General features: G+C 47.4%; 1 protein-coding gene across 2 annotated transcripts in view; it reads right to left on the bottom strand.

Annotated features, from left to right (window-relative positions):
* FBXW9 (F-box and WD repeat domain containing 9) overlaps positions 1 to 3,037 on the bottom strand; it is a 28,976-nt gene extending 25,939 nt beyond the window's left edge. Inside the window, exons 1-2 of one of the 2 annotated variants that reach the window (XM_069767245.1) lie at positions 2,966 to 3,037; positions 27 to 506 (exon numbers count right to left, since the gene is read on the bottom strand). In XM_069767245.1, coding sequence (XP_069623346.1) covers positions 27 to 438 — 412 coding nt within the window. In that variant the 5' untranslated portion in view covers positions 439 to 506; positions 2,966 to 3,037. Of the gene's footprint in view, positions 1 to 26; positions 507 to 961; positions 1,086 to 2,965 lie in introns of those variants that run through there. The other variant, XM_069767246.1, reaches the window with a different exon arrangement.
* Positions 3,038 to 14,197: the final 11,160 nt, after the last annotated feature.

Here is a 14,197-nt window from a genome sequence, read left to right as displayed (position 1 = left end):
TAATGAATTGCAGGATTATAACTCACGTTCAACCACGGGGTAACTGGAGCTGATTTTCTTCTGAACCCTCAGCCTCCAGGTGACCTTCTGTGAGACGATGTCTCTGAGCATGCGGCACACCAGGGGGAGCACGCTGAGGATGAACCGCGCTTCCAGAAAGGACAGTATGTGCAAGATAAGCTCCAGGGGAAGAAGTAACAGCAGCGACGTCACCTCTACATCCTCCCCCGATACTGGAGACTTCTTCAGATCCAGGCCGCCATGCTGGGTCCCATCCGGAGCTTCCACGGGCAGACTGGGCGGCTGTTGCCTGGCTTTGTCTTGTAGCGTTATGGTACTTAAGACCCTTGAGACATAATCCAGAGCTTGTCTTTCAGGGTCTTCCCCGGTTTCCCCATCAGAGTCGTTATCAGACTCTGCCTCCCGGGCACTTGCCATGGTGATAATCACAGTGGGCAAAGTCCCTGACCGGTCCTATCTGTGCATCTACACCAAAGGCAGGAAAACTAGAAGGCAAAAGTAACCCATGAGATGGAAGATAGGAGGACGCGTGAATAACTAACGCCAGATTACAATAGTCTGCTAATTTCATTACAATCGGCCATCATTCACATCAACCACCAAAGAAGCCTAAAGGGGCTGTCTAGATCACAACATCCACTATCAACTACAATATTAGGGCCATTCGTAACTAAAGGGAATCAATCAGGAGGTGTTTGTTGTGTAAACTGACAGCAACATAGTGTAGGGGTAGAGACCCTGATTCCAGCGATGTGTCACTTAGTTTACTGGGTGCAGCTTTCTCTCCTGCTGATCTAGGAGAGCTCAAATGCTGAGCCCAGTATAACCCCACCACACCACTGATTGGCAGACAACATATAGTGATTAATAATATATAGTATATTATATATAAAATATATAGTAATATTTTGGCTTACAAATACTGATGTAAAATACTGACCAAATACTGAACGTGTGAAAGTGTCCTCACATAGACAATCCATTAATTTCAAGAAGAAACCTGCAAAGCTTCCTTCCTCCTGGAATTAAAGCTCCTTTCCTCCTGCGATTGCAGCTTCTTTCCTCCTGCGTTTGCAGCCTCTTTCCTCCTGCGATTGCAGTTTCCTTCCTCCTGCGATTGCAGCTTCTTTCCTCCCGCGATTGCAGCTTCTCTCCTCCTGCGATTGCAGCTTCTTTCCTCCTGCGATTGCAGCTTCTTTCCTCCTGCGATTGCAGCTTCTTTCCTCCTGCGATTGCAGCTTCTTTCCTCCCGCGATTGCAGCCTCTTTCCTCCTGCGATTCCAGCTTCTTTTCTCCTGCGATTCCAGCTTCTTTCCTCCTGCGATTGCAGCTTCTCTCCTCCCGCGATTGCAGTTTCCTTCCTCCTGCGATTGCAGCCTCTTTCCTCCTGCGATGGCAGCTTCTTTCCTCCCGCGATTGCAGTTTCCTTCCTCCTGCGATTGCAGCCTCTTTCCTCCTGCGATGGCAGCTTCTTTCCTCCCGCGATTGCAGCCTCTTTCCTCCTGCGATTGCAGCTTCTTTCCTCCCGCGATTGCAGCTTCTCTCCTCCTGCGGTTGCAGCTTCTTTCCTCCTGCGATTGCAGCCTCTTTCCTCCTGCGATTGCAGCTTCTTTCCTCCCGCGATTGCAGCTTCTTTCCTCCTGCGATTGCAGCTTCTTTCCTCCTGCGATTCCAGCTTCTTTCCTCCCGCGATTGCAGCTTCTTTCCTCCCGCGATTGCAGCTTCTCTCCTCCTGCGGTTGCAGCTTCTTTCCTCCTGCGATTGCAGCCTCTTTCCTCCCGCGATTGCAGCTTCTTTCCTCCCGCGATTGCAGCTTCTTTCCTCCTGCGATTGCAGCTTCTTTCCTCCTGCGATTGCAGCTTCTTTCCTCCTGCGATTGCAGCTTCTTTCCTCCCGCGATTGCAGCTTCTTTCCTCCGGCGGTTGCAGCTTCTTTCCTCCTGCGATTGCAGCTTCTTTCCTCCCGCGATTGCAGCTTCTTTCCTCCTGCGATTCCAGCTTCTTTCCTCCTGCGATTCCAGCTTCTTTACTCCCACGATGGCGGCACAGGTAGATTTAGCAACTGCTGCTGAGTTCCCCAATACATTACAGCGGATCCCTGGGGACCCAGCGGTGAAACATCTCACTACTTTCAATACAGGGGGGCTAAAATCCATCATCTGCCCATCAGATCTTGCACAGATATAATGGGGACTTTTCCTTTACATCCGCACACACTTTTTTTCTCCATTAAAGATGAACCTATCACCAGTTTTTCCCAATATAAAGTACAGCCACCACCTTTAAGGCTATTTCACGGTATTCTCGTGAGCTACATGTCCGCAATCCCCCTCTGCGCAGCACAAAAATACCATTTATTATCCCGCCGTACGCTGCGGTCCAGACTGGTGGGCGCTGCTGGTGTTGATCCCTCTGCTCCCAGGCACCTGACACAAACAGGACTACTGAGGAGGCGCCAAGACCAGCAAGCGGACTTACTGCTTACTAGAATGCTGTAACGAGGAGTACGGCCATCACACAATGTCACCTGACTACTACAGCCAATCACAGCGCAAGACAGGCGAGGCGGGGTATTGGCTGGAGCAGTCACATGTCTACACTATGTCACTGCTGCACCAGGAGGCTATAAGGAGGATAGAGGGATTATTAGGACATTCCTGCCGCTTTCCTTCATTGCAGACTCTGACAACCCCTTTAAGGTCCCTATGACAGTACCTACAGGTATCTGCTACATTGCCACAGTATTACCAGTTATACCCAGTCTATGAAGCACATAAGCCATTCACTAAGAGTATCAGGCAACACAGACCCACAACAGGCGGTATACAGGGGCAGCTCTATACACGAGGACAGCCGGCCGTGTACACAGCGCACAGCGGGGGCAGCACCGAGTAACCGCCGCCACATATACATATACGTTTCTCACTGTCACCAGCTCTACACACCTGTCTCCTAGGACACCGCCCGAACAGCCGACGCCTGGAGATGACGTCACGGCGACAGGAACAACTTGTGCAGAACAGCGACTAGGTGTAACCATGGAAACACTAAACGGGTTGGGGGCGTTGTCAAAGGATGGGATACTGTCTGCTAGTGCTTGCGTTGTTAGGAGAGTGCGTACCCTGCTGGTGGAAAGTGGCATAACGATCTGTATATATATATATATATATATATATATATATATATATATATGTTAGGGGTACTTCCGTCTGTCTGTCTGTAACGGAAATCCCGCGTCGCTGATTGGTCGCAGCCGCCAGGCCACGACCAATCAGCGACGGGCACAGTCCGGCCGAGAATTAGTCTCTCCCTACTTCCGTCCAGTCAGTGCCCGGCGCTCGCTCCATACTCCCCTCCAGTCAGCGCTCACACAGGGTTAATGCCAGTGGTAACAGACCGCGTTATGCCGAGGGTAATGCACTCCGTAACCGCTGCTATTAATTTAACCCTGTGTGACCAAGTTTTTACTATTGATGCTGCCTATGCGGCATCAATAGTAAAAAGATCTAATGTTAAAAATAATAAAAAAACAAAAAACCTGCTATTCTCACCGTCCGTCGTCCACCGATGCGCGCGGGGCTGCCGCCAGCTTCCGTTCCCAGAGATGCATTGCGAAATTACCCAGAAGACTTAGTGGTCTCGCGAGACCACTAAGTCATCTGGGTAATTTCACAATGCATCCTGGGAACGGAAGCTGGCGGCAGCCACGCGCGCATAAGGACAGCTTTGCTGGACGCCGGCGGGTGAGTATATAACTATTTTTTATTTTAATACATTTTTTTTAATGGATATGGTGCCCACACTGCTATATACTACGTAGCCAGTGTTATATACTGCGTGGCTGCTATATACTACGTGGGCAGTGTTATATACTGCATGGCTGCTATATACTACGTGGGCAGTGTTATATACTGCGTGGCTGCTATATACTACGTGGGCACTATTATATACTGCGTGGCTGCTATATACTACGTGGGCAGTGTTATATACTGCGTGGCTGCTATATTCTACGTGGGCAGTGTTATATACTGCGTGGCTGCTATATACTACATGGGCAGTGTTATATACTGCGTGGCTGCTATATACTACATGGGCAGTGTTATATACTGCGTGGCTGCTATATACTACATGGGCAGTGTTATATACTGCGTGGCTGCTATATACTACATGGGCAGTGTTATATACTGCGTGGCTGCTATATACTACGTGGGCAGTGTTATATACTGCGTGGCTGCTATATACTACGTGGGCAGTGTTATATACTGCGTGGCTGCTATATACTACGTGGGCAGTGTTATATACTGCGTGGCTGCTATATACTACGTGGGCAGTGTTATATACTGCGTGGCTGCTATATACTACGTGGGCAGTGTTATATACTGCGTGGCTGCTATATACTACGTGGGCAGTGTTATATACTGCGTGGGCTGTGTTATATACTGCGTGGCTGCTATATACTACGTGGGCAGTGTTATATACTGCGTGGGCTGTGTTATATACTGCGTGGCTGCTATATACTACGTGGGCAGTGTTATATACTGCGTGGCTGCTATATTCTACGTGGGCAGTGTTATATACTGCGTGGCTGCTAAATACTGCGTGGGCTGTGTTATATACTGCGTGGCTGCTAAATACTGCGTGGGCTGTGTTATATACTGCGTGGCTGCTATATACTACGTGGGCAGTGTTATATACTGCGTGGCTGCTATATACTACGTGGGCAGTGTTATATACTGTGTGGCTGTGTTATACTACGTGGGCAGTGTTATATACTGCGTGGGCACTGTTATATACTGCGTGGCTGCTATATACTACGTGGGCAGTGTTATATACTGCGTGGGCTGTGTTATATACTGCGTGGCTGCTATATACTACGTGGGCAGTGTTATATACTGCGTGGCTGCTATATTCTACGTGGGCACTGTTATATACTGCGTGGCTGCTAAATACTGCGTGGGCTGTGTTATATACTGCGTGGCTGCTATATACTACGTGGGCAGTGTTATATACTGCGTGGCTGCTATATACTACGTGGGCAGTGTTATATACTGCGTGGCTGTGTTATACTACGTGTGCAGTGTTATATACTGCGTGGCTGTGTTATACTACGTGGGCAGTGTTATATACTACGTGGGCAGTGTTATATACTGCGTGGCTGCTATATACTACGTGGGCAGTGTTATATACTGCGTGGCTGTGTTATACTACGTGGGCAGTGTTATATACTGCGTGGCTGTGTTATACTACGTGGGCAGTGTTATATACTCTGGTGGCTGTGTTATACTACGTGGGCAGTGTTATATACTACGTGGGCAGTGTTATATACTGCGTGGCTGCTATATACTACGTGGGCAGTGTTATATACTGCGTGGCTGTGTTATACTACGTGGGCAGTGTTATATACTGCGTGGCTGTGTTATACTACGTGGGCAGTGTTATATACTACGTGGGCAGTGTTATATACTGCGTGGCTGCTATATACTACGTGGGCAGTGTTATATACTGCGTGGCTGTGTTATACTACGTGGGCAGTGTTATATACTGTGTGGCTGTGTTATACTACGTGGGCAGTGTTATATACTACATGGGCAGTGTTATATACTGCGTGGCTGCTATATACTACGTGGGCAGTGTTATATACTGCGTGGCTGTGTTATACTACGTGGGCAGTGTTATATACTGCGTGGGCAGTGTTATATACTACGTGGCTGCTATATACATATATACATACATGCATATTCTACAAATACCCGATGCGTTAGAATCGGGCCACCATCTAGTGAAATAAATAAATCTGTACATACACAGCCAGTGATGTTACTATTCTGCTTATATATATTTTTATTGTAGAAGCACTTCAACTGTGAGAGAAAGACTGTAAAAAGAAAATATCATTGTATGAATTCTACATAATTGCATTTTATTGCATTAAATAATTATTTGATCACTGACCGACCAGCAAGAATTCTGCCTCTCACAAACCTGTTCGTTTTTCTTTAAAAGCCTCCTACCCTGCACTCATTACCTGTATTAATTGCTCCTGTTTGAACTCGTTATTTGTATAAAAGACACCTGTCCACAAAATCAATCACACTCCAACCTCTCCACCATGGCCAAGACCAAAGAGCCGTCTAACGACACCAGGGACACAATTGTGGACCTGCACAAGGCTGGGATTGGCTACGGAATAATAGGCAAGCAACTTGGTGAGAAGGAAACAACTGTTGACATAATTATTAGAAAACGGAAGAAACACAAGATGACTGTCAATCTTCCACGGTCTGGGGCTCCATACAAGATCTCACCTCGTGGAGGAAGGTTGGGCTTGAGAAAGGTCAAGAATCAGCTCAGAACTATATGGGAGAACCTGGTCAATGATCTGAAGAGAGCTGGGACCACAGTCTCACACATTATTGTTGGTAACACACTACATCATCATGGGTAAAAATCCTGCAGGACACGCAATGTCCCCCTGCTCACGCCAGAACATGTCCAGGCCTGTTTGTAGTTCACCAATGACCATCTGGATGTTCCAGAGGAGGCATGGGAGAAAGTCATGGGGTCAGATGATACCAAAATAGAACTTTTTGGTATCAACTCCGTTCGCCGTGTTTGGAGGAAAAAGAAGGATGAGTACAACCCAAAGAACAACATCCCATCCATGAAGCATGGTGGGGAAAACATCATACTTTAAGGGTGCTCTTTGCAAAAGAGACAGGACGACTGTACAGTATGGAAGGGACGATGGATGGGGTCATGTATCACGAGATTATGGCCCACAACCTCTTCCCTCAGTAAGAGCATTGAAGATGGGTCTTCCAGCATGACAATGTCCTGAATCACACAGCCAGGGCAACTAAGGAGTGGCTCAGTAAGAAACATTTCAATGTCCTGTAGTGGCCTCACCAGTCTCCAGCACTGAACCCAATAGAAAATCTTTGGCGGGAGCTTAAATTTAATGTTGCCCAGAAACAGCCCCAAAACCTGAAAGATCTGGAGAAGATCTGTATGGAGGAGTGGGCGAAAATCCCTGCTGTAGAGTGTGCAAACTTGGTCAAGAACTACAGGAAACGTCTGACCTCTGTAATTGCAAACAAAGGTTTCTGAACCAAATATTAAGTTCTGTTTTTCTATTGTATCAAATACACTGCTCAAAAAAAATAAAGGGAACACTAAAATCCCACATCCTAGATATCACTGAATGAAATATTCCAGTTGTAAATCTTTATTCATGACATAGTGGAATGTGTTGAGAACAATAAAACCTAAAAATAATCAATGTAAATCACAACTAATATCCCACGGAGGTCTGGAGTTGGAATTATGATCAAAATCAAAGTGGAAAATGAAGTTACAGGCTGATCCAACAATAGTGGAAATGCCTCAAGACAAGGAAATGATGCTCAGTAGTGTGTGTGGCCTCCACGTGCCTGTATGACCTCCCTACAACGCCTGGGCATGCTCCTGATGAGGCTGCGGATGGTCTCCTGAGGGATCTCCTCCCAGACCTGGACTAAAGCATCCGCCAACTCCTGGACAGTCTGTGGTGCAACGTGAAGTTGGTGGATGGTGCGAGACATGATGTCCCAGATGTGTTCAACCAGATTCGGGTCTGGGGAACGGGCGGGCCAGTCCATAGCTTCAATACCTTCATCTTGCAGGAACTGCTGACACACTCCAGGCACATGGCATTGTCCTGCATTAGGAGGAACCCAGGGCCAACTGCACCAGCATATGGTCTCACAAGGGGTCTGAGGATCTCATCTCGGTACCTAATGGCAGTCAGGCCACCTCTGGTGAGCAAATGGAGGGCTGTGCGGCCCTATAAAGACATGCCACCCCACACCATTACTGACCCACTGCCAAACCGGGCATGCTGAAGGATGTTGCAGGCAGCAGATCGCTTTCCAGATGTCTCCAGATTCTGTGACATCTGTCACAAGTGTGATTCCCCATGGTCCTGGTTGTCACAGTAGCATTGCTTTCCTCACGCGGAGAGTGATGTCACGATTGGGCTACATCCCTGACAAAGCGCAGATACCGTTAGCCAGAAGACCAAGGTTGTGTTGTATTCTAAGAGGCACAGCAGAAACCGGTAGGACAGCTAGACTACACATAACCTGTCAGCCCTAACACCCAGGAGACACAGTGACACATAGAGCCCGGGTCATGATAGAGACCCTGTAAAAAGGCTTGAGTCACCTGTCATACGGGTTTGTGTCCCACTTCAATGAAGGACAGAGGTATCTGAGAGGACCTTGCCAAAAAGCCATAGGCAGTAAGGGACTATAATACCACCACGCTATGAGGAAGGCTTTTAACTCCACTTGGTAAAGGGGACTCTGAGTTCGCTTCCAAGCGGCCGGACCCTGCCTGTACCTATGATCTGGTGCCCTGGACTGTGGCTGCCTGCTACCATCAGTAAAGCCAGGTAAAGAGACTGCACCACTCACCTTCCTCCATCTATTCACCGGGAGTCCTGGGGACCTACTTCACCTGTGGGAAGTTATACCATTTATCTGCCATAACATCTGTTATGACCTGGTGGTCAGGACAATAATGGACCTGGTGGTTAAGAGCACACGGAATGACCTGATAGTTACTGATAATAAAGGACGAGCTCTGGGACGTGGGAACTCTGCTGACCGCAATCCCTAATCCTATCACACACACCAGAAATAGCCGTGGATTGCTCCTAACGCTCCCTATGCAACTCGGCACAGCCTAAGGAACTAGCTAGCCCTGAAGATAGAAAAATAAAACCTACCTTGCCTCAGAGAAATTCCCCAAAGGAAAAGGCAGCCCCCCACATATAATGACTGTGATTAAAGATGAAAACACAAACACAGAGATGAAATAGATTTAGCAAAGTGAGGCCCGACTTACTGAACAGACCGAGGATAGGAAAGGTTACTTTGCGGTCAGCACAAAAACCTACAAAAAGACCACGCAGAGGGCGCAAAAAGACCCTCCGCACCGACTCACGGTGCGGAGGCGCTCCCTCTGCGTCCCAGAGCTTCGAGCAAGCAAGACAACAGTAACAATAGCAAGCTGGACAGAAAAATAGCAAACCAAAGAAATACAAGCTGGAACTTAGCTTCTGCTGGGAAGACAGGTCACAAGAACGATCCAGGAGTGAACTAGACCAATACTGGAACATTGACAGGTGGCATGGAGCAAAGATCTAAGTGGAGTTAAATAGAGCAGCCAGCTAACGAATTGACCTCGTCAGCTGTGGAAGGAAACTCAGAAACACCCACCAGACGAAGTCCATGGACAGAACCAGCCGAAGTACCATTCATGACCACAGGAGGGAGCCCGACAACAGAATTCACAACAAACATCACCCCAGAGGATCCCTTTAAGCAGTGTTGGTCCATACTGACCGAATACCACAGGTGGCATCACAAACTTTCTTTATTTCAAAAACTCCTTTAAAGACCTTTCCTTTAACATGGGTGCCCAGGGCCACGGACGGGTCGCCACGTTGTCACTTCCCTCTTTGAGCAGAGTACCCCACGGTCCTGGCGGGCATTCCACGTGTGCTCAGTGTGAACCTGCTTTCATCGGTGCAGAGCACAGGGCACCAGTGGCGAATTTGCCAATCCTGATGTTCTGTGGCCAAATGCCAAGCATCCTGCAAAGTGTTGGGCTGTGCGCACAACCCCCATCTGTGGACATCGGGCACTCAGACCATCCTCATGGAGTCGGTTTCTAACCGTTTGTGCAGACACATGCACATTTGTGGCCTGCTGGAGGTCATTTTGCAGGGCTCTGGCAGTGCTCCTCCTCCTGTTCCTCCTTGCATAAAGGCTGAGGTAGCGGTCCTGCTGCTGGGTTGCTGCCCTCCTGCGGCCTCCTCCACATCTCCTGGTGTACTGGCCTGTCTCTTGGTAGCGCCTCCAGCCTCTGGACACTACGCTGACAGACACAGCAAACCTTCTTGCCACAGCTCACATTGATGTGCCATCCTGGATGAGCTGCACTACCTGAGCCACTTGTGTGGGTTGTAGAGTCCGTCTCATGCTACCACGAGTGTGAAAGCACAACCAACATTCAAAAGTGACCAAAACGTCAGCCAGAAAGCATTGGTACTGAGATGTGGTCTGTGGTCCCCACCTGCAGAACCACGCCTTTATTGATGGTGTCTTGATAATTGCCAATAATTTCCATCTGTTGTCTATTCTATTTGCACAACAGTATGTGAAATTGATTGTCAATCAGTGTTGCTTCCTAAGTGGACAGTCTGATTTCACAGAAGTTTGATTTACTTGGAGTTATATTCTGTTGTTTAAGTGTTCGCTTTATTTTTTTTTTTGAGCAGTTTACTTATTTCATGCAATAAATGCAAATTAAGTATGTAAAAATCCTACAGTGTGATTTTCTGGTTTTTATTTTTAGATCCTGCCTCTCACAGGTGAAGTGTACATACGATAAAAATTACAGACCTCTCCATTCTTTGTAGGTGGGGAAACGTGCAAAATCAGCAGTGTATCTAATACTTATTATCCCCCTGGACACATCTGCATACACAGCCTGTGATGTTCCTATACAGTTCATGTACAGTTCTCCCTGAAGATTTTAGGCCCTTAACTTGGCACAATATAGTAAATAACCTCCAGCAGAGATGCCATGAAGGACACCACAAGCCGGCGCCTGAACTCCTCCATAAAGCTGGCTTCACACGTGGCTTATATTTACCTCACAGACGAATCCATCTGTAACAACTCTGCTGGCATCACGTCATGGCCTCACATCTCTCACACTATCTTACCCACTGCTCCAGGTCATGATGTGGTTTCTGTTTCATGCCAGCTCCATGTTCTGTGTCTCTGCTCTCTGCATGCCTCATGGCTATGTGTATAGGGGGCCGGCGCCTGAACTCTCTGGTTCTTATATGAATCAGGTGACGAGGCTGAAGTTGGTTTCTTATTCGTCGGTTTATTATTCGGCAATTTTTTCATTTCTGTTTTTTATAGGGTTAACAACAAAAAATGATCATCACAATAATAAAAGACAATGCAGCGAAGAGCCCTGATGTGAATACACTTAAAAACGGCTACAAAAACAATAAAACTGGCACAAAAATGGGCATCAAAGTGGGCACCAAAGAGCGCTGAAGAAAGGGTTAAATGCCTTTGGGCCACTGATCTAACACTGCAGTCATATAGAACAGGACGCCCCACATCCAAACCAGTTATTTCCAGCCTGGCCCAAATGGGTTCTGGGCATCAGAACTGGCATCAAAGTGGGCAGACAGTCAATTTTGGACATATGAATAAGTAACTGATGTTTTTAAGGGGTTAAATGCCTTTGGGCCACTGATACGACACTTAAAATACACAGACAGTGATGCCCTGCATCAAACCCAGGTCCCTTCAACCTGGCCCAAATGGGTTCTGGGCACTAGAACTGGCATCAAAGTGGGCAAACAGCCCATTTTCACATATTTGAATAAGTAACTGATGTTTTTAAGGGCTTACATGCCTTTGGGCCACTGATCTGACACATAAAATATACAGATTGTGATGCCCTGCATCAAATCCACGTCCCTCCAGCCTGGCCCAAATGGGTTCTGGGCACCAGAACTGGCATCAAAGTGGGCAAACATCCCATTTTCTTAGATTTGAATAAGTAACTGATGTTTTTAAGGGGTTAAATGCCTTTGGGCCACTGATCTGACACTTAAAATATACAGACAGTGATGCCCTGCATCAAATCCTCGTCCCTCCAGCCTGGCCCAAATGGGTTCTGGGCACCAGAACTGGCATCAAAGTGGGCAAGCAGCCCATTTTCACAGATTTGAATAAGTAACTTATGTTTTTAAGGGGTTAAATGCCTTTGGGCCACTGATACAACACTTAAAATTCACAGACAGTGATGCCCTGCATCAAACCCAGGTCCCTTCAGCCTGGCCCAAATGGGTTCTGGGCACCAGAACTGGCATCAAAGTGGGCAAACAGCCCATTTTCACAGATTTTAATAAGTAACTGATGTTTTTAAGGGGTTAAATGCCTTTGGGCCACTGATCTGACACTTAAAATATACAGACAGTGATGCCCTGCATCAAATCCACGTCCCTCCAGCCTGGCCCAAATGGGTTCTGGGCACCAGAACTGGCATCAAAGTGGGCAAACAGCCCATTTTCTTAGATTTGAATAAGTAACTGATGTTTTTAAGGGGCACTGTGAGACGGTACCCTTAGAAGGAGACCCAGCCAACATGATTTCTGTTTCTTATACTGCAAACATTGTTTTTAGATGTTTTTAATTTGTTTTTTTTTGTTTGTTTGTTCTTGTACACCCAAATAAAATTGACTTTTTAAGATATTATCTATAGATTTGTTGGTCCCTACTTTATGACAGGTCTCTTCTATATTCTTTTGAAAGTAGACCCAACCAGGAGCATACACATTTACAACAATTAGTGGCAGACACCAACAAAGTGGCATCAATTGCAGTAAAGTATAATTAGTATAGCGGGGACCGACACCTCTTATACTACAGCCAACACAGCAGATTGAGACTGTAATGGGCAAGGTGGTGGAATCACTGTTCCGTATCCCTCTGAAAGCCTGGAAGGGGTGTAACTAGGTGGCCTACCAAATCCCTACTCGGACAAGTGGCAGCAGGGGAAAACTGTGACCCAAGGAGGTACAAAGAGGTGGCACCAGGTGCTACTCCATAGCTGACCTACAGAATGTGGCAGCTGACCCCCTAGAGCGGTTAAGTTGATAAGGCCCAATGAATTGAAGAAAAATGCAGTCAGGCACTGTAGGGACTCTGGAACCACGAGTGCAGATGTGACTGGCTGAGGAACAGAAAAGTACTGGCAGGTGCGCTCTGGACTGGGAGTTAGGACAGATGGGTGCTGGCAGGTGCGATCTGGCCCGGCTGATGGACAGAAGAGCGCAGACAGGTATGAGCAGTTGGGCACAGACAGGTAATAGCAGATGGGTACAGGGTAGACAAGCAGACAGACTGACCTGGGGAACCTGACAACTAGCAAGCATGCAAGGAAAACTAACACTGTAGCTCTGGCACCTCCATATTCAAGGAGAAGCCCTATAAATAGAAGGTGTCACCCAGCTGTAGGTAGGGAATACCTTAGGTTGAGGTGTGTGGTCACATTAATAAGGAGAGTGCAAGGGTGACTGTCATGATATGTACATTTGCCCTGTCCTGTATTTGAATAATATGCCATTTGATGTATGTAACTGTTCTCTGGTTTCTATTAGCTGTAATTTATGTATTTTCTTGTGCTGGGAGTTCACCTGTAACAATATGTCTCCTCCCCCCCCAATACTTGCAGCCCTAATCTCTAATGTAATTAAAGGTACCTTCACATTAAGCGACGCTGCAGCGATACCGACAACGATCCGGATCGCTGCAGCGTCGCTGTTTGGTCGCTGGAGAGCTGTCACACAGACCGCTCTCCAGCGACCAACGATGTCGGTAACCAGGGTAAACATCGGGTAACTAAGCGCAGGGCCGCGCTTAGTAACCCGATGTTTACCCTGGTTACCATTCTAAAAGTAAAAAAAAACAAACAGTACATACTTACCTACAGCCGTCTGTCCTCCAGCGCTGGGCTCTGCACTCCTCCTGTACTGTCTGTGTGAGCACAGCGGCCGGAAAGCAGAGCGGTGACGTCACCGCTCTGCTTTCCGGCTGACCGACGCTCACAGCCAGTACAGGAGGAGTGCAGAGCACAGCGCTGGAGGACAGACGGCTGTAGGTAAGTATGTAGTGTTTGTTTTTTTTTACTTTTAGGATGGTAACCAGGGTAAACATCGGGTTACTAAGCGCGGCCCTGCGCTTAGTTACCCGATATTTACCCTGGTTACCAGTGAAGACATCGCTGGATCGGTGTCACACACGCCGATCCAGCGATGTCAGCAGGGAGTCCAGCGACGAAATAAAGTTCTGGACTTTATTCAGCGACCAACGATCTCCCAGCAGGGGCCTGATCGTTGGTCGCTGTCACACATAACGATTTCATTAACGATATCGTTGCTACGTCACAAAAATCAACGATATCGTTAACAATATCGTTATGTGTGAAGGTACCTTATGCTTTGTCAACATCACTAGTGGAGGAATAGCCATTCTTCCTCACAGCAGGTGGCTAGTCAAATGTACATACTACATAGATTAAGCGGAGCCCACCAGTCTAGA

This window comes from Ranitomeya imitator, chromosome 4, assembly GCF_032444005.1.
Source record: "Ranitomeya imitator isolate aRanImi1 chromosome 4, aRanImi1.pri, whole genome shotgun sequence".
Classification (NCBI taxonomy): Eukaryota; Metazoa; Chordata; class Amphibia; order Anura; family Dendrobatidae; genus Ranitomeya; species Ranitomeya imitator.
This window is presented reverse-complemented; position numbering and strand designations above follow the sequence as displayed.